Below are 21,037 nucleotides of genomic sequence, written 5' to 3'. Positions count from 1 at the left end.
AAATCAGAAATACTACTTTTTTTAAAGCAATTGTGGAAAGGATAACATCCCTGCTTCTGCAGTCAGGTGGCTGATAGCTGGGGCATCATAGCAACTTTGTAAGGCAGAGATGGGGTCAGACCTACCTACATTGAGGTGTAGGTTTAATGAGGTGCTGAAAAACTTTGCTAATGAGGAAACAGCATAGGGATACTTCCATAAAGCAAGTTGTGCCAGATGCAGCTCCTGACAGTGATGGCTCACACCTTCCTGTTCTTGGAAAAGGCAAACAAAAAACCCAAATGAAAGCACTGGGGAATATGAAAGTTGTCTGTATGAAGCAGTGTGGGACTTGGGGGAGCAGGGCCGCCAGCTCTCACAGCAAGCACCTGGATTTCCAAAGGGAAAGAACATCAAGGCAGAAGAAACAGACTCCTTTCCAGGATATAGAGTTTTAGTGCCTGGGATCTCACAAAGTTTCCTGAACTTCCATTCTCATTCAGGACATTCTCATCTCTTTCCATTAAATGAGGGAGCACAACTCCATGATTCATTTCTCTGCCTGCGTGGGAGTGGGAAAAGCAGCTGGAATCCATCCCTGGAGCACAAGGAGAGTTTCCAGTACACACCAGTGCAGGAAGCCACCTACTAAACACATGGCCAGGTAGGGACAAGCACTGCAGCACCTGTCAGTTTAACTCAGCAGCTTCTGGAGAGCTCTGCTTTGGGGCTGGAAATGGGCAACCCCTCAGGGCAGGGCCCGATTGGAAGGAAGCAGCTGAACCATTTGTTTCTGATGATTCCAGGGTTTCTCCCACTCGCCTCCCCCGCCATCCCAGCCCTGCAGGAGCTGGAGCACGGCACAGCCACGTGCCCTCCTGCTGTCACAGACAAGGCCTCGCCAGGAAGCGGTTCTGCACCAAAATAACTCTGTTGATTTGCTACTTTGCATTGAAAAAAAAATAAAAAAAGAAGACTGTTGTAATTTGCAGACACACATGAAAGAGCTGCGTGGAATCCAAGCTCAGCTGACTGGCAGATGGAAGCCCAAGGACCTTGTCCCTGCTGGGGCAGATGTGCCTCTGCCAGAGGGTTTTCCTCCCCTCTAACTCGCTCCTCTTCTTCCTCACACGGCCCTCCCAGGCACCTCCAAAGTTCAGCTGCTATAGGTAAAAGGACCTGCTGTGGTGAGATGGCTCAAAAAATTGGAATGTCCTTTGGCTGGCCTCACAGGGAAAGCCAGGCCCTGCTGGGAGGCTGGGATTGCAGGAACACAGTTGTGGTCCCTCTGCTCCTGGACTGAGGCCGCTGTACCAGCCTGAAGAGGTCTGGCTGACAAGAGCAAGTGGGGACAGACAGGACAGGGACACAGGGACACTCCTGCCCCTTGTCATTCCACACAGACCCACAGCCTCTCCACACAGCTTCATTCCCACGGAGAAGCCCTGGTTGCAGCCATGGCTGGGATGACCCACAGCCTGGCTGGCACAGTAGCCGAAGTACTTTGCATTTATTTAAAGATTTCCATCTAAGGATCTCATGTCAAGCCAAGGTTACAGATAACAGGGTGATGACTAGAATATGCTGGAATACCCTAAGGCTATTTTTTTTTTCTACTCTGGGTTGTTAAATAACACCAGCTTTTAGGCTATACTAGAAAAAGGAACTGAACAGTCTCACTGGAAGTTAAAACACAAACAAAATAGAAGCCCTGAGAGGACCTAGGGCACTTTGGTGCTGTCAGAAAGTTACATTAACTAATTGCAAGCATTACAAGCCTAACAGAAGAGGCAACAGAGCCCAGCAACAGCACGAAATCCTACTGACTCCAAAGGCTCCATTTATATGGAGTTCTCAGAAAAGCTCCCTTAGAAATGAAAAATGAAAATAAATAACCTTTTGGTCAGTTTGTGGTTTATCATTTGCATGTCTGCATATTTCCAGACTCCAGACAAGGCTAGACTGTTGCCTTTGGGCATTATCCACTCTCCTTGTGCCTCAGTTTCCCTATCCAAAAGTAAAGGTTAATGCCAGTGCTTCAAGCAAGCACTCAGGATTTCACAGAACCAAGTGTTTTACAGGAACACTGAACTCTCTTCCTGTATGACTTTGCAGCTTTTCTGGGGCGACTGCAGGCTGAACCAGAAATGTGACAAAAAAGGCTGGTTTGCACACAGGCTTTCAAGCCCTCTTTCACACCAGAGCTTTAGGTCAAAATAAGAAGCAGATCTCCAAAGTATTTCCACTCATCTTCACTTGTAGGTTTTTAAGCAAAATATTAATGTCGTAATAGTGACTTTCAGTCTGGTGAGTTTTGCATAAAGCACAGTTAGAACTTTGAACCTCAAATGGTAAAATGCAGACAGAGCTTTCTGTAAGATTCAAACCATTCAATTTTTCTTCTTTTTTTTTTTTCCTTAAGAAAAATAGTTCTCTGTAACATCTTCCCTGGTTTTTCATCCCCTCATTGCCACCACTCCTGGGGTTTCACTGGTGCCAGTAGGACTAGAAAACCAAGGGAGAGAAAAAACTCTGAAAAGAGACATGGCCTATGAAGTTCTCCATCTCCTGTTTTTAGAGAAATCACTTTAAATACAGCAATAATTCCAAAGCTGAGCATTAGAAGTTAATGACTCATCAAAAGAACAGGAAATAGGAAACTTTAAGACCTTAAAGGCACAGCAAATAGAAGCTATTTCATGTCATGTACAGCACCACCACCCTAACTACAGTATTTCATGCTCAATGGGGGGAAGCAGCATTTGAGACCATCTATCACAGTAATTATGTGATGCTGGAGGGAGCACAACTTTATTTTTTATTCAGTTTGACCCCGAGCACCATCAAAATGGAAGACTACAAACATTTGAGAAGTGATATATTGGCACCAGCCAGCACTTAACCAAGACAGATTTGTTAAAAAAAGAATTAAAGTAAATAATTCAATTCTCACTAACTATTGGGAATTATTCCCCTGAAGTCCAAGTTAACTGAGATTTGCCCCAATGTAACAAAAGATTTCACATGAATACTTCAACTCCAATTCCACCGCTTAACTTCCAGCAGAAATAACTCCTCAGGAATTCTCTAAAACTTGTGCTCCCCTCTCTCCAAGCCCAATTCTCCACTCCTTCCACACAGGAAAGCACATCTGTAGAACTTCATTCTACAGTGATGCCTGAAGGACAGGTCTGTTTGAAAATGCGGAAGAGGAGCATCGTTTACCCCAAAGAGCCAAAAACCACAGGCATCTCCTTCTGTTCCCATTGTCCTCCTGTGTCATCCTTAGCTGTGCTGCCAAAAAAAATAATAATCAGTCTGATCTATGGAAGGACAACAATTCTCTGCTCATATACTGGAGGCAAAATGTTTTTCTACAAGTTATTGAAAGTAGCTGTGTTTGGATGACTGCTTCAGTAAATATGAAAAGCTCCTTCTCTGTTGCATTCCTGTGCTACTTTTAGAAGGACAAAAACTCTGAATCTTACAGAAAATCCACTGGTAACAAAACTGGTGGTGGCAGAGCTGCTTTGACTGACATCCTTAACCTAAACATTTTCTGGTTTGTGTTGTTTATGAAGGGTTTTTATTGCAGAACAGGGTGGGGGAGTGGGCAGTACCCCAAATACTCACAAGACTACTTAAAGCTGACTGGTGAAAATGCAGCATTTCAGTGAAATCCGATATTTTCTTTCATCAAAGGCAAGGAGCCTCAACCCACATGTTAACAGTAATGTAACAAGCCTACTGCATGTGCTGCAACCCAAGGTCCTTTTCCAATTAGAATTCATTTAGGTTAGGGGAGAGCAGGGGTCGGAGCAAAGAGGTGGCTCTGGAATTGATCTAAAACTGGAATCCGACCATTCAGGCTGGGAGCTCAGCTGGGAATCCCAAGCACTTGCTTGGATTCTGCAGCAAACCAGAAGAGCACTGTTAGAGAGAACAGTTTGTCCCTGGAAAATGGAGGAAATGTATACAGAATGTTTCTTTTTCTACAAAGAAAGAAAGAAAGAAAGAAGTCTGTTGCACTAGGGTAAAAAAAACAACCCCAACATTCTTTAATTTTGCTGAAACTCAAGCCTGAGTTTGCTTTTCAGTTCCAGGTCTGACAGAATCTCCAGATCAAACTCATTAGTGTTGGTTAAATCCAGGTTTGCTGATAGGAACGTGTGGGACAGCAAACCAGTGTCAGGCCTCGAGAGAGGATGTGCCTCTTTAATTGAAAACGGCAGAGTAATCATTCATTTATTTAACCCAGAGATGATTATAATCTGAAAACCTTGAAATCCTCTTACACAACAACTGTTTTGGCAAGCCCCTCTGTGTTCCAACAAATATTAAACTGTGCTTGCCATTTGTCTAAGGAATCTTGTATTAATAAACATGAAGAAGAACACTTTTACCTCCCACACTCAATGACAGAAGAAAACAAAGACCAGCTGTATTCATCAATGGATCCTTGTTCTGCACATAAAGGCTAATTACATTTTACTTCAAGCCTACACATGGAAAACTTTGCTCCTGCCATCTTGTCAAAGGCAGCTTCTGATATTCCAGCTGACAGACTGCAATGACTGCACATAATAAACTTCTTTTTGTCATTAACACCTTCAGCGCCCAGCCCGGGGCTCTGCTGGGGCTCAGGGAAGGGGCAGGGGCAGCACACACCCACCTGCTGGGAATTTTGTACGTGGGGATGACAGAATTGGACTGGAAATTTTAATTCCAGCTGCTGATCTCATCTGAAGGTGCCTGGCTGTGCATCTGTCCCTCCCTTTGCATGTAGAGTACTTTGAACGGGACATTGTGAAAAGATAAAACAAACAAGTTGACAGAACGATTCCCAACTTTTCAGATCACCACAACTGCTCTCCAGGATAAAATCCAGACTCCTTAAAGCTGATAATGAAGACTTCCCACTCTGTATTTCTTTTGCTTCTTGGGGATTTTTTCTTGTTTGAAAGATTTTCAAAGTTTCAAGTAGTTGAAAGACAGCTTTATTCTGAGACTGAAAATCTTAAAAGCACTGTTAGCTTTAAAAAATTGACAATTATCTGTTTTTTTTCCTGAAGGCACTCCAATTCATCTGCATCAAATAAGCGTCTGCAAAACTAACAATTCTGGCCTGAGATAAAAATCACATGTTTTTAAAACATAAAATTAAAATTGGCAATACAAGTAGCTTTTCAGACTTAGATCAAAAGAGGGTTTCTCTTAAGAAAAGAATCAAACTGTCTTTCACCCTTTTTATTGGTGTTTTTTCAGCCTTTCTCCCAGCTTTTACAATTAAAATAGATGACTCAATTTCACTGTCTACATTCAGTTCTCTTTTCATGTTCTTCTAGATTTCCATATTGCAAAATTTGGGCTACAAATGCTACAGACGACTGTTGTTATGCAAGAACTATTCCTGCCATAAATATCCAAAACAATGATAAAATATTTCAGCTGTTATTAGGTCCTACAAGTTTGTTTTCACAGTACATTAGTCTGAAAGATAAAGTACGAGCTTAATGTCTGCTTCAGGATTCAGCTCCATGACCACTATATTCCAGACCCAGCCTCCATAATCATTCTGCTACAGAACACAATAAACTTCTTGTTACTGCAGATGCTACTAATTTCATGTAATTCTATATAAATTAGGTAAGAGTCATTCCCAAGATCATATAAAAAAGAAATATTTCTGTGTGAATCTCCCCGAAAGAATGGAACTAGAAATGCAAACAAATCTTCTGGAGAACAGATTTTGCTCAGTGTAAGATAAATTACAGCACTTAGGGAACCAGTATTAAAAAATGAAGCACTCTGCAAATAAACACATTAAAAAGGGTGAGGGGTTATTAGGTTCAGTGCCTACAACCACTGATCTCTGCCTGTTCCCCCAGAAGCAACTGCAAGATGAAGTAACAGCAACAATATCAGTTATGTACAGGAAAAAACAAAGGCAATCTGCAGGAATTTAAGGCTCCATCTGAACCAGCATTTGTTTACATCCCTCAGAGAGGGAGGAATCAATGAGGGAACAAAAGTACTTTTGATCCCCCTACACTGAACTCATCCTACAAGGAGCTCAAAGGAAACTGGACTCCCAGAGCCAGATCAAAATTCACCTGAAAGATTATCTTGAAGGATGTAAAAGGTGTTTGAACTCCAAGTGCTGATTGTTAACTACCACAGGCTCCATTTCGTGAGCTCTGGGTTCCTCAGGGGGGAATCAGATCCTCAGCAGGCACAGAACCATGGGGTAAGAAATTTAGAATTGGTGCCAGTTTGACTGGTTTTTAACCCTGGGCAGTGGGCACAGGGAGGTGACACTGAGCCCCAGCCCTTCCCTTGCCGTATCCCAGCCATCTGAAACGGCTGCTTCGTTCCCATCCCATTTCCAGACATTGAAATGACTCTTTGTGCTTAATCCCGCTGATCATGAGAATTCCTTCTCATTATTAACTTTCCTTAAATATGAAGGGTTCAAAGGAAACCAGCAGCAGTCTGTCTCTTTTGTTGTTCCCTGCCCTAATTGTTAATAAAACCAGAGGATAATTGGAAACAGTAGCTATTAAGAAGACAAGAAGATATATTTTTAAGACTACCTTAATGTTCTGCTTGAAAACAAGGAAAATCTGCCCAAAATGCTGCTTTTGGTAATTAGGGGTGAACCTGGCAGAGCAAGGACTACTACCCCAAAAGCAGAAAGAACCAGGGTGCCTAAGAGTCAGAAATCCTTTACTAAATGAAGCTTTGTTTTCACTCAGATGGGAAGATCACAGTAAAAATACCTTATTTCTCAAACTGCCCTATTTCTAAATAAAACACAAGAGATACACAGAGTAAGAGATATGCAGATGAAGCACCTGAGAATGAAACCAGGAATGCAGCAGCGTGTGTGCCAGGAGAAGTGTCTTGTTGGGGGGAAGAAAATATGAAAACTAATAATCTCTCCATAGGAAGCCAAATTATGACCATGTTTTCCAAAAAACCTGGATGCCTGAACCTCCCTCGTCTCATCTCTCTCCAACAGACAGACGCAAAACAAAAAAATCAGTGATACCCTGAAGGAAGACATAGAAAGAAAACAGGGAAATCTTACTTTGCAGTAGTTTCTTCATCATATTTTGTTTTCAGATCAAATAGTTCTGTCCTGGTTTTTTCCAAGGCTAAAAGGCATAAACATGAAGCATTACAGTACTGAAATAGCAGTGTTCAGTCATAAATAAGGCAGTACATCTCCTGATGAAAAAAAATAAAGCTGTACACCTCCTTAGCTTTATCTTTCTACCTAGGTAAACCATTATGGCTTAGAAAAAACCATAGGGTTTGGACTTTTTTCACAATTTCTTACGGTATTTCTGTCACATTGCAAAAATTCCCAGTTTCTGCTTAACCAAGCTAGACATTATTAGTTTCTTATTAACTGGCTAAACTGCTTATTCCTTTGAAATACTTATTGCAATAGTTCAGGGAATAAAATTTCTTCTGTTCTCATAATAAACAAAGCCAAATGTGTCCAGATCTGGAATTTTGAAGTATGCAGAGATGAAAACTCATGGCAAGTCATAGCAACAGGCAAGAAACAGGGTTCACACTGATCACTACAGATATTTATTAGTTTGGAAATGTGTGGAACCAGAAGACATGTAGATGGTAAGTGCCACGCCCTGCTGTAGTTTCAGGGGTGCTCAGATTCCGTGTGTGCTCCGTGGCCTTGTCCCTGTATTTGCCAATGACTGGCTGCCACAGGAGCGTTTGCTCTGATTCACAAAGCACATTTGAACTCTGCTGGACCTCCCTGCCCTCCAAGAGCTGCTTCACACCCAGTCCTGACACACCCAACCATCCCTGTCCTCTCACCTCCCACCTGATACCCTGGAAAAGGTCACAAAATCGACGCCAAACCTGTTTGCAAAGCTTGAACTTTGTGTTCAGCTTCCTCCAGCTTCGAGGCTGTCGACATCTGTGTCTCCTGCAATTTTCTGTGAAGGGGAGAGGAGAGGTGAGAGCAGAGCTCATGATCACGTCAAACAACTCATCTGCGCCTTACAAATTTGGAGGATGGAGCGATTAAACATCTCAACTGGAATCAGACACCTGCCAACACCACACAGGCTACGAGGTGCTTCCGTGGGACCCATAAATCCTGTCACGCTGTGAGATGCTGTTCCTACTTTGTGGTCCCACTTATTAAAATTTTAACAGTGTAGCCACCTCATAACATAAGCTGTGAACATTATACAAGAGTTGACTGCTATATAAATGACAACTTCAGTGGAAGGTTTTCTTGAGCATAATTTGTTTTGGAAATGTCACACACATTGAGAAAATTGTCACCAAGCACCCTCTGTTGTACAAAGTTAGTACAAGAAGAATGATACATTTCCATTTTAGTGTCATAATGAAGGAATTTGTTGCCATAACTGATGGAGTGAATAGATGCAGCAGCTGTTTCATCAGAGCTGTAATGGGTGCCAAATGCAGCAATATTATTAGCTACTCTTTAAGAAAACACACATATTTCAAAACAAATCTCACAGTGATATTTTCTATAGAACATGAGCAAAACTTTAATATGCTCACATTTCTTACGTCCATAGGCAACATTTTGTTTGTGTCAGTTAAACTCATTTTTACATCATCTGGCCATGCAGCCACTGCACTCCTTGCTTAGGGGCCAGGCTGCAGGAGTTATAAAACTCATCTTTGAAAGGAGCTGCTCCAACATCTCCCAGGAGCCGTGCTTTTTACAACTCTGCTTTTAGGATATTCTGCAGATCTCAGAATTGTGAAATGGCTTATGAAACTACCAGCATCCTGCCTGCACTCCATAGGGTGCCTAAATTTATTCTCCAACACTGCTGACCAGGTTAATAACTATTTATAGCGAGAATCATGCGTCAGTTCCCTTCATACCGAACCATATACTTTGAGACCTCAAAACCTCTCTCACACACACTTTTATTTGCATTTCACGACCTGCCATTTTGTTTTATTTTTAAGTACATTGAAATTGCAGTTGTTAAAACCACTGCTTACAAGCTGCTTATCAAAAAAGCAGCCACAGGTATTGATGAATCAAAAAAAAGCTTTGCATTCACTGTAGATTCTCCCCACTCAGCCCTGAATTTAAACAAACAACCCTCCAACTAAAAAGCTCACGTGAACTGAAGGTTTTCCACGCTATGTTGAACATATTATAGCTTCAGTGTTACTGCTCCATGGGAGAAATAAATTCTCGAGGCAGGGAATGCAGCCTCAAAGAACTCCCTCTTTAGCCCTTTGGTTTTCTCCTGCCTGATTTATCTGCCCACCAACCTAAAGATTCAAACGCTCCCTGCTCATTTGCAAAAGACCAGAATTACGTCCAAATATTTTTTTTTAAAAATCAGTAATAAATAATGAAAACTCTTCTTAATTTTGGAAGATGCAAACCTTCCCAGGACAATTCAGGAAGGCATCCCCTCTCTCAGCCATCCCCAGGGGAGCAGGGGTGGTGCATCCCTGGCCCAGGCTGTGGGTGCAGTGGTTGATCTCGCCTAGCCCAGGGTTGCAGAGCCTGTGCCACGGTTCTGTGACACACAGGGAATTACCCTGGCTAATGGAGACAGATTGGTGTCACAGAGGACAGCACAGCCAGGGAGGAATAAAAGCAGGTTTGCACCCTCCTGAACATGACACCCCCCCACCACAGCACGGAGAAAAGACAATCTGTCCTTGTTTCACTTCCACACTCTCCCGATTGTTTTTCTGGGCAAAGTTGAGTATCAAATGATTCCGTGTCACACGCATAAATCGCCAGAATCACTCAATAGATGAGCTGTCTCCAGCCACCAGTCCTGGCTGGGAAGATGAAACAGAAAAATACCTCTCTCCTCCCCCCCAGCACCCAGAGCCCAACACACACACACACACACACACACTCACACACTCACACACTCACCTCTCCTTCTCCGCAAAATCATTTTGTAACTTTTGTTCCTTTTCAAGGGCTATGTTCTCCGCTTGGTTCTTCAGGGTCTGTTCATATTCTCGGATTTTCTCCTTAAGTGCTTTTATTGTAACCTCTGCAGAAAAACAATAGGGGAAGAATGAGTTTACACAGCTCCACGTGGTTCCACAACACAAGGCTTGCTTTACCCTGTAGGCTCAGTGTGTTTTAAACTTTAGCTCTTCAACTCTGACACAAAATCAATGGATATGAGTCCCTTTGGAGACCTTTTACTCCCTAAATGTTAAATTGAACTTTAAGTGTTTAGGTTGAGAAGGATCAATGGAGTTTGCTGGAAAGCAGAGTGAAGAAGGTTCCTATAACATGACTTTTTTAAAAAAAATAAGGGGAAAAAAAAATCAATTGTAAAATATAATATCACCTTATTGACTAGCCTAAAATTAGCTCAGTGCTGAGTGAAGATTAATAAAGTCCCAGTGTAGGTTTAAGTATGCATTTACACACAGGACACTTAATTCACCTAACTGTGCTCATGCACTAAGAGGCAGCTCCACCATGGTTCATGCACAGATGCAATCTCACAGTTATTGAACACGTATCTGGGATACAGCTCTGCTCTGCTTCCCAGCTGATGAGAAACCGGGCAGTTGGGATCCAACTGCTGCATTAACAGCAGGCACTGGAGCTCTGCATGTCCCACTTGCTGTCGCTGCCTTGTCATCCATACCGGGGTTTACACACAATCATCGATTATTTTAACTTTCTGAGACACTTGCAGCCTTCCAGGGAATTTGCAGAACCTTTCCCTCAGATAAAAGAGCTCTCCTGCATTTCCCCATGCCCAGCAGTGGATGAGAGCAGATGCAGAAACCTGCAGAGCTACAGCTCAGCATCTCCTTACGTGCCCCGATCTGTTCCTACGTGAAAGCCCTGTGATCCCACCCACAGGAAAGGACTGAATCCTTATAGGGCTCAGAAGAGGAAAAGCAGGACATTCACCAGAGTATGCTTTGTAACAATAATGGAATTTGGAAAAAGCCTTGGACTGCCAGAAGACTCAAAGCAGCAACATGGTTCAGAGTACTCACACTGGGATGTGGGGGGGGGGGGGGGAGGGGGGTGGTTAAAGACATCAGCTTATTAACAGATGCCATTAATAATGCTTGAGGATAAAATAAAAACTTTTGGTCATGAAAAGTTTCATAGTCTGCAGAAACATCCTAGGAAGACAAACCTTAATATGAAAAATAAACCCTATGGGCTTGGGGGAAAAAACCCTCAACAATATCACACAAACCTACACGCAATCCTTTCAAACTCCCGATGCTGAGAGTTGAGCAGGGAGCTGTGAAGCAGACAGGAGGTAGCTGGTGACATGATCTGCTGTCTGGGCACCACCAAAGGCAGCTTGGGCCACTGTGACCACAAAAAAGGCAGGGGGAGAGTGGTAAAAATGCTTGCCAGCAAAGCAGCTGCCTCTGCCTGAAGGAGCAGGATTTTGCTGGCTGTGCAGAAATCAGCTGAGGCTCATTACTGAGTAACAGGCCGTGAAAAGGACACGTCACTTCTTTTTTTTCTTAAGCAAAGGGAAATTCTTCCCTGAGATCCGGGAAGTCATACAAATCCTGATCTCTTCCTGAATAAGCAAAGGATGATCCTCCACACAGACAACGGGCAAAGGGTGCTGCGCTCTCTCCTGGGGACACCTCTGCTCCAGGTGTTTCCAGATATAAATCTGCAAAAATATTCTGGTATATGGAGAAGCAGAGAGCAAAATAATCCCATGGAAACGCACATAATTGCATCTTGACTACATTCCAATGTCTAATTTTAAAAGAAAACAAAACTACAAAAACGAATGCAAGAAGTGCACAAACACGGGGAAAAATATAACTGTTGTAATAAAATCTGATTTTACCTTTAAGCACCTAACAATAGATGTGCTGGACAAGTACAGCTGAATCCTCTACACTGCTTGAAGCACTAAGTGCCTTCTTCAGTGCTCAGGTCAGCTACAGCTTGTCAGGCACTGCCATTTATACCAGTTTTGGAAGAAGTTCTTACAGGCACCGTAGAGCTCATACCAGCCCTCCAAACAAAGAGATTAACTGATCAAAGCACCCTTAGCTAACAACAGCCTTTTCCCTGGATAGCTTATTAATCCCTGTTTGAAACAGAGAGTAAAACTACTGCACTGGAGTGAAAAACACCACAAAGGCTACAGTGGGAAAATGGAAAGGAAGTTCCAGCACACCGGGGAAAATAAAAAATGCCAGTTTATGAGTGGTTGTAGCAAAAAACCCTACAAGTCAAGAGCCTTTCCACTTTGTGGGATGAACCCCCATGTCATACTGGATGCACAGCCTCAGGAAAACTCTGCACAGTGAACTGCAATGATTGTACATTTCCAGCAAAAAACACAGTCTTGTTTAGAGCATTTACAGTTCCAACGTGACATCTCCTGCAGTCCAGCCCAAGTCCTAGCGTGCTGATACCTGTCCTCTCCAGGGGTCACACCCTCTACATTGAAACAAAATATAATTTCAAAATATGTAACTGCGTAGATGTTCCCTCAGCAAAAAATGAGATTTAACAAAACCAACTTAGTTGCTAACACAGCTTTCAATCGTTACTTGGGTGCAACAGCTCCATAATATAAAAAATAAAATCTCCACTTTTCCAAATGCCAAGACAATTTACCTTTCCACCATCCCGAACTGGGCATTAACAATGGAAATGGAAAGTCCCATGGATAGACAACTAGGTGTACAGCTGAGAAAATTCTGTTTCTTGGTGCAGGAAACTTTATTCTGAACCACAAGAAAACTTGCGCAGTCTTAAAACCAACAGGCTTTAAATCTCATTGAGATTTTCATGTACTTTAGTCTTAAAACTTATTAAAACTTAAATAATTTAACAGTAATAGCTTGTATTTACATTGCTCTATCAATAGTCTCTAGAGTAAAAATAAAGTGCATCTGCTGAATGTACTCCAGTAGTACACTAGATAAGGAAAAACAGTACAGAAAAAGTTCCATTTTGTACAGATTCATATGTGGGTATAAAATACTGAATTTTTGTTTTTGTCTGTGCAAGCTGCACATCCTTCAAGTACCAACACCCACGTTCAGCTTGATGTCAGTACCAGCACTGCCTCTCATAAAATGTCACAAATAACGTCAGTCAGGTGTAATTTTCAGTGCTGAAGGCTACAACCAAATATGCAGAATAACAGCTCCATCCTCTGACTTGGTGCTACAGTAAATGAAACTTTTAAAGAAATCCAAAGAGTCTGCCCAAAGCCGTATCTCCACACACAAATACAGAAGTGGCTCTAATAGACTATTGTACTTTTTATACTGAATTTCAATGCTACTGTCACCTCCACCTCTAAGAAATAAAATTGAATTCAATCCCTGTCTTCAAATTTCAGTGTGCATTAAAAGCTGATAAAATGGTTGCAACCTACCCTGATTTTTCACCTCGGCGAACTCTTTATTGTATTCCTCCAGAGTTTCCCTAAGTTTCTGGTTTTCTGTTTCAATATCGTGCATACGTTGAACCTTCAGCTGAAGCTGCTGTCCTAAATCCAAGGCTGGAACCGGATCTGAAAAAGAAACAGTAAAATAAAATGTAACAGGAACACTTCTGCGACCCAAGCAGCTCAGAACACAAGTGTCCTTTTTTCTCCAGTTTGGTGCCAGCAGGGCCCTACCTTGAGTTATTAGACCTGTACATTCCTCACATCATATATCCTGCAAACTTCAAAAAACCAGAAATATTTCATTCTATCTATGTTCCCTTTAAATTCAGAGCCAGGCTGAGAGGGCTGGGGGTGTTCACCTGGAGAAGAAAAAGCTCTGGGGAGACCTTAGAGCCCCTTCCAGTGCCTAGAGGGGCTCCAAGAGAGCTGGAGAGGGACTTTGGACAAGGACCTGGAGTGACAGGACAAGGGGGAATGACTTCCCACTGCAAGAGGGCAGGGTTAGATGGGATATTGGGAAAAAATTCTTGGCTGTGAGAGTGGTGAAGTCAGCACAGGGTGCCTTGGTTGTGGCTGCCCCATCCCTGGCAGTGTCCAAGGCCAGGCTGGATGGGGCTTGGAGCAACCAGGGACAGTGCAAGGTGTCCCTGCCCATGGCAGGGGGTGGAATTGGATGAGTTTTAAGGTCCCTTCCAACCCAAACCATTCTGTGATTCCATGAAATTTGGACATGGCTTCTTCATCCTGGCACTAATCCACAAGACAGTGTTACCGGGTGCAGACAGCCACGATACAAAGAGAGTTTTAAGTGCCACATTTTTTATTGCAAAACAAGAATTTTTGGGTGAAAAGCAATCAAACCGCACAGCTCACTGACAGCTACTGTCCCTCACAGGCCTCTGCTTGTGCAGGAGTGAATTTCCAAAGCAAACTGTGCCCTCCTGCACAACAGAGCTCAAACAGGTTCTGTGACCACGGAGATCTGGGTGGTACTTTTTCTAATTGACAGATCAATAATAATCAGAAACGTTGTGTGGATGTAATTAACTCCACAAACCTTGGGTTTGGATCTCTCTTTTTCTTACACTATTAATCAATGTCCTCTCAGTATTACCTCTCTGATGTTCATCCCCTTCTGGTAAAGAGGGTTCTCAGCACACACCTGACATGTGCACGTGTGATTTATTCTGGGACTTCTTCCCAGTCAGGATAGGAAAACTCCGGAGTGTGATGGACTTATAAAAGATTATTGAATATATTTCTGCTATGGGCGCCAGCATCTCTTGTGAAATGGCTGCAAAGATTTAGTCTCCTGTTGAGGAATGCTAAACACCAAACTCAGTGGATCAACAACAGTATATATTAGGGAGTTCACTTAATTTTCAACCACCACAGTCATTAATTTTTCAGACCACCCTCAGTTCCAGTCTCTGGAAACACATAATAAGTCTATTGTACCTCTGTTAACACATTAAGCATGAGCCTGTGTGTTTTTTCAATATGCCAGCGTTGTTGCATAGTTTATAGAAGAATAGCACTGGGTTATGTTGAGCTCAGAGACATTCTAAGTAGCAGCCTGCTGCATTTTGTTACTCGGGTTCTTCAACAGCTTATGGCATTACCCTGTTCATAATACAAAATCTAGGTTGCTTGTCATCTGTTCTCTCTACATACATAGTTTATGACTACATAGCTTTTTCATTTATGCTTTTTAGGCCAAATACTTTTCGTTATTATTATCTGTATTAAAATATTTATAATAAATCAAACTTAAAATGTTATTGTGGCAGAGACAGGGGGGGTACAGGTAAGGAATTAAATAGAGAGCTGCAGTGGCAGCAGTAGCACGAGCTGAAGGCTCTGCAGTATTTATGTATGGTCCAATTACGGTGTGGGCTGTCACAACATCCCCCTGCTCCCAGGGAGGTCCGCGACCTTCCTCCGCAAGGAGCGTTTTGTCACACTCCTGCAGCTCAGCATTCCCCCAAAGAGCCAGCCCGGGACATTCATCTGCTGAGCACAAAGAAAGGCTGGATTGTCTCGCTCTGGCCACAACTTAAATTGTTACAGGAACCTCGAATCCTATCGGGCTCGGGGATCTTAAGCTTCAGCTACGGGTATTTCTATGAAATGAAGTGCCATGATGAAAGAAACTGAACTTGGCAAAATTGTGGGTGCACTTTTCCCCACCCTCATTTTAACAAGCCCGTTGTAAAAAGCCAGGACATGCACAAGAGGTATTTTGCTCCTAATACACAGGGCTTTTTATATTGAAATCAGTAAAGAATTATAAGACAAAAATAACATGGGCATTATAAGGTGAATAATGACTAAACCTTTAGTCAAATTTGCAATCCCTGAGAAGCTTTATGTACAAAATGAAAATGCTTGCAATCTCATAATTATTCATCAGGACATGTATATTTAATTTAGCTCTATTAAAGGTTAATGTTCAAGTAGCAAAACAGTGGCAGAACAAACAAAATGTAAAAAAAGTCTCTGTGCATTAAACTTCCAACTTCACTAGAGCTTATTTGAAGGACTAATGGCCTGCAGCCACTAAATACTGCCGGAGGACATGTAAAAAAACCCACGGGTGAGGCACCTCTTAGACTTAATTTTTATAAACTGCATTAAAGAAAACTAATCATTGTATGATAATAAAATGACCAACCAAGACATTCTGGGCAGAGAAAAATCATTTCTCATGGCAAGCTCCAACATGCTCTTTTAGCTTGAAAAACCTAAACCCCTGTTACTTCTGGAATATTTATAAACACCAATTAACCTGAAACAAGTATAACCTTACAGCCACAATGGTTTTTTTCTTACCTGAGTGGCGTGGATTAATAAAATAAATAAAATAACTCTCCTTTTCCCAGCACATGCATGCATGGAAAAGCATACCTTTTTGTATTAACCAGGTTTGCAAAGTATGTTTCATGTCATTTAACAGGAGGTCACTGAATTTTTAAACAAGCAATGGACCAAAACTTTCAATTCATTACACAAACAGGCATACACGGCTCAAAAAAAATCAAGTGGCCCTGGTTTACAGAGAGAGGCAGCGAAGGAAATGCCCTTTCTGTGGTCTGTAAGAGAGAAAAATCTCCTCGCCGAACACTGAAATGTGGAAAACTTGTCACACATTATTCCCTTGCTTTGAATTTTCTCTTGTGAAATTTCAGAATCCCTGCTAGGCACAGGATAAATAAAAAAATGAGAAAATTAGTAAAAGAGATTTGATGATCTAGAACTTGAAGAAGCATTTTGCAAGATCATTACTGCCCAAGAGTAAATTGAGATGTCTATTTTTACACTAAATTTAGTGCATTTTTTTCTCTCACTTCCTATTCTGCTCATTTTTCCTAATCCACTTGTTGCATGCCGTACCCACAGAGAAGCCTCCTGCATTCTGCATTTGCAGGCAGCCCAGCACATCTGGATCCGAACCCTGGCAAGGTTTCCTCCAGGCTACCACAGCAGAAACAGAAACAGCCGTATTTCCAACCCGGGACCTGCAGAGCCCGTTCCTGCCTCTGCTTCCCCAGGGATTGCCGAGCTCTGGGCACATCCCCTGCTCACTGCTGGAACACACAGCAAGGAGCTTCTGTCCCCACAAAGGAGGAGGGTGGACACGTCTCAGTGGATGCAGACGTGAGAACAATTAATTTTACAAATGCAAAGTGATTTTTACAGCAATTAATACTTCACATCAAATGAGCCGGTGTGACGCAGCCGCAGCAACACCTCTCAGGCTGTTCTCACACCACACATATGCCCTGACCATGGATCTTTTTTCAACAGCAGGACGAGAGAACCTTTTTTTTTTTTGCTGGTGCTGTTTATGCATGTAAACTACTGACTTCACAAACAATTTTAAAAGAAACACTAATATTGATTTTGCCCGAGCTACGCATCACATGAGGCAGCCCCTCACCACCCTGGGTGCAGTTTTGAGTGTCACAATGTAAGAAAGATATAAAGCTGTCAGACAGTGTCCAAAGGAGGGACACGCAGATGGTGAAGGGTCAGGAGGGGCCGTACAAGGAGTGGCTGAGGGCACTTGGTTTGTTCAGCTGGAGGAGACTGAGGGGAGACTCACTGGACTCTGCAGCTCTGATCTCTGCCCTCTGTGACCAGGGACAGGACCAGAGGGAACGGCTGGAGCTGTGTCAGGGAAGGTCTCGGTTTTTCATCAGGAAAAGGTTCTTCCCCCAAAGGATGGTGTGGCACTGCCCAGGCTCCCCAGGGAATGGGCACGGCCCCGAGGTGCCAGAGCTCCGGGAGCATTTGGACAACGCTCTCAGGCACAGGCTTCGATTACTGGGGCTGTGCTGTGCGGGGAGCTGGACAGGATATCCTATGACTCTACAATCCAACCCCCACCCCACATCGCTCAGCCCAAACCCATCCTCAATCCCCAAAATACAACAGGGCCATCGATGACTGTACTTCCCAAGTACGTTTTGCTGATGAACCCCCATTCCTCCCTCATCCTGGAAGAAGGCACAGCTCTCAATATCAGTGATCCCATCCCGGTGTTTACACCGCGGGCGCTGTCGCAGGGTTGCCCTCCCCGGTCATTACGGCCGCGGCTGCCCCCGCGCCCCTCGCCCGGTGACATCCCACTCCCGCCCGCCTTCCTTTTCGCCAGGGCACTCTGGGCTAATGTAATCATACGATTACATAATTAACCCAGCTGTCTCATTAAGAAAATCAACTGGAATTCAGGGCATAATTAGTCATACAGCAATTAGCATGCTGATGAGCAACTGATGAAAAGCTGTCTCGATATAGAGTATGCTGGGACCACCCTCGTTATTTAAGGAGAGGGGGGAAAAGCCCACCTCGGCTCATGGAAAAGGAGCTCCTGCGGGACAGGGAATGTTTAAACTTCATGCTTAACCCTTCCTTCGGCCGTGGCTGTTGCTGCCGTGAGGGGTGAGGACCCCCGACAACACTGAGGGGCTGATGGCGGGGTTTGCCAAACGGAGTGGAAAAACGGTGTCATTGTTTAAATGTACAATTTACAGCGCGCGGGGCCAAATTACCCTCTCTCCCCATATATATTTATATAAATACATATATTTAACCCCAGGGCCGCGGAGCGCTGCTCGGCGGGAGCAGTCCCGAGGAACGGGCTCTGACAGCCCCGCCGGGAACCAACACCGGGACTCCTGGAGGTGCTGCCCGGACCCCCGGAGTGACCGCCCGGACCCCTGGAGGGACCGCAGGGACCCCTAAAGGGGCTGTCCAGACCCCCGAGGTGCTGTCCAGACCCCCGGAGTGGCCGCCCGGACCCCCGGAGGAACCTCCGGGACCCCCGGCCGGGCCCGGCCCGGAGCGCGGCGGGGAGAGCGGCAAAGCCCGGCCTGGATCGCAGCGCGGGCGGATCGGGCGGCGGCGGCGGTGCCGGGGCGCTCCTCGCACGCTGTAAAATCACCACAACCGGGGGTCTTTCCGCGCGGTGAGACCCCCTACAGATGGGCAAGGGGCTGCACGAGAGCCCAGCAACCCGCTCTGCCCTGCCCGAGGTTTGCTCTCTGCTTATTCACAAAATGCATTCGTAGAAATTACAGAATCATACAATGGTTTGGGCTGAAAGGGATCTTAAAGCTCATCTCGTTCCATCCCGCTGCCATGGGCACGGACACCTTCCACTACCTCACGTTGCTCCAAGCCCCGTCCAGCCTGACCTGGGACACTTCCAGGGATCCAGGGACAGCCACGGCTTCTCTGGGTACCCTGTGGCAGAGCCTCCCCACCCTCACAGGGAACAATTCCTTCCTAATAACTAAATTAAACCTCCTCTCTTTTACTTCGAATCTATTCCTTTGGTATCGTAACATGGAGCTCCTGAAGAGCCTCTTCCAAAACAAAGGACTTGCCATGTAATAACCCCCCCTCCTCCTACTTCATTTACAGGCCTGTAATACTGGAAACGATAAGAAAGCAAGTTATGAAACAGTGCCAGGACTACAGGGGCAATTAATAATTTATATCACTGGAAATGTGTTTCCTAAGGTTGGGATCTAAAAATAATTCATGGAAGGCAACGCGTCTCTTTCAATGCGACTGAATTTCTGTTGCCCAAACCCCGCTGTAAGCAAAGCTCTCGGTGATCACTCACAGAAACGCCCACATTAAATGATAAGGGAGGGCAAAAAATAATAATCCTCCTTAAACACAACTTTATTAACATGATTTAACTTTTTCAAAGAGCCAGGAGATCAGCCCTGCTGTCACAATACTTTGGTCACGAAGTAAAGGAAGTTTTTTTCCCCCTTCCTAAATGCAACACTGCTCTTTGCAGGGAGTGTTCCTGCTGGAGAATGATCCCTGGATTACAGACACGGAAAGCTCCACGAGCTTCTGATGCAGTAACTGCTTTCGTGGGAGACTGCATGTCTGAAAATAACGTGAAAATGTGTTTTAGAAAAAATAATAATTACATTGTAGCTTTTGAATATTCAAACACCTCACAGCATACTTAATTAATTCATTAATTATTCCCCAGAAATTTCAGGGGTAAATTGAAATAGCCTAGAGAGACTGAGACAAAGATTTCATGGAATAAATGATAGCTTTGCTCCCGTTCCCCTATGACTCTGGTAGCCCAGGGACAGAAGAGTTATAGCCGTAATTCCATTTGAAACAAAGCTCATCATCTCTCCAACTCCTCACTTCATAAAAACCATGAAAAGGTTCTTCCTTCAATCAAGAATTATACATATTTTCTTACTCCCCCATCCCACAGGGCTGGGATCTGTGTCTTGCTTTTAATTTTTTCCACTTTTTAACAGCATTCTCCTCACCCTCCGGCTGTCAGAGTGTTCTGTGCAGGCTATACCGGGGAATTCAAAGTGCCCACAAGAGGGTGAGGGAATCTCATTTTCCTTACCAGAAAAAAAAAAAAAAAAAAAAGCTGAATCCCAAATTCTGCTGACCTCTGGAAGCAGCAAAACCAGACTGGTGGGACCCCCCTGCGTGGGGATGGGGGAGTGGCAGCAGACCGGCGCCTTTCCTCCCCATTAATCACGGCACAAGTCCTCCAAAGCTTGCAGGGTTAAATGAAACAGCACGGGATGGTACACAGGCAATGTGACCACAATCATACAGATCCCTCCCAGAGTGTGGTCCTTACATCTTGTGGGCTATTATTTAAAAACATCCTTTATTTATCTCCCAGCTTGGGAATGGTTACTGCCAGAAAGATGCCCCAGATCGAGATCCATCACTATCCTAGTATCAAAAAAATCACATAAGGCAGAGTAAATGATCGACTCCTTCACGAACGGCACTGCAGTTCCCTCTATTTTCAAAGGAGTAATCAAAGTAAATCCTCAGCAAAGTTTTTAATATTAAACATGGGGTGTGCATATTAGATAGGACAGTATTTGATGGCGCTATGTCAGCTGAAAAAGAACCTAATGAGTTACAAGAGAAGCCACTGCAACTGAAAAGGCTCCAATTTGATTGTTAATGTTCTAGTAATGGCCCACGACACTGGAATTTCTGCTTACACAGCGAGCTCAGTGCGAAGGACACTTACAGAAAAAACACTTGTACTCCAAGTTTCATTTCTCCCACTTTGAGATTATAAAAGAAAAAAGAGCCTTCCACTATGT

At 43.7% G+C, this 21,037-nt stretch overlaps 1 protein-coding gene across 4 annotated transcripts in view; it reads right to left on the bottom strand.

Annotated features, from left to right (window-relative positions):
• The window catches only part of CUX1 (cut like homeobox 1), a 270,436-nt gene that overhangs the window by 122,187 nt on the left and 127,212 nt on the right, over positions 1-21,037 (bottom strand). For all 4 annotated transcript variants that reach the window (XM_082294439.1, XM_082294436.1, XM_082294437.1 and 1 more), the window contains exons 5-8: positions 13,392-13,529; positions 9,914-10,037; positions 7,876-7,952; positions 7,070-7,136 (exon numbers count right to left, since the gene is read on the bottom strand). In XM_082294439.1, the coding sequence (XP_082150565.1) occupies positions 7,070-7,136; positions 7,876-7,952; positions 9,914-10,037; positions 13,392-13,529 (406 nt within the window). The remainder of the gene's footprint in view (positions 1-7,069; positions 7,137-7,875; positions 7,953-9,913; positions 10,038-13,391; positions 13,530-21,037) is intronic.

Source organism: Coloeus monedula (genome assembly GCF_965178545.1).
Source record: "Coloeus monedula genome assembly, chromosome: 20".
Taxonomy (NCBI): domain Eukaryota; kingdom Metazoa; phylum Chordata; class Aves; order Passeriformes; family Corvidae; genus Coloeus; species Coloeus monedula.
The sequence above is the reverse complement of the archived record's forward strand: the minus strand, read 5'-3'. Positions and strand labels throughout refer to the sequence as shown.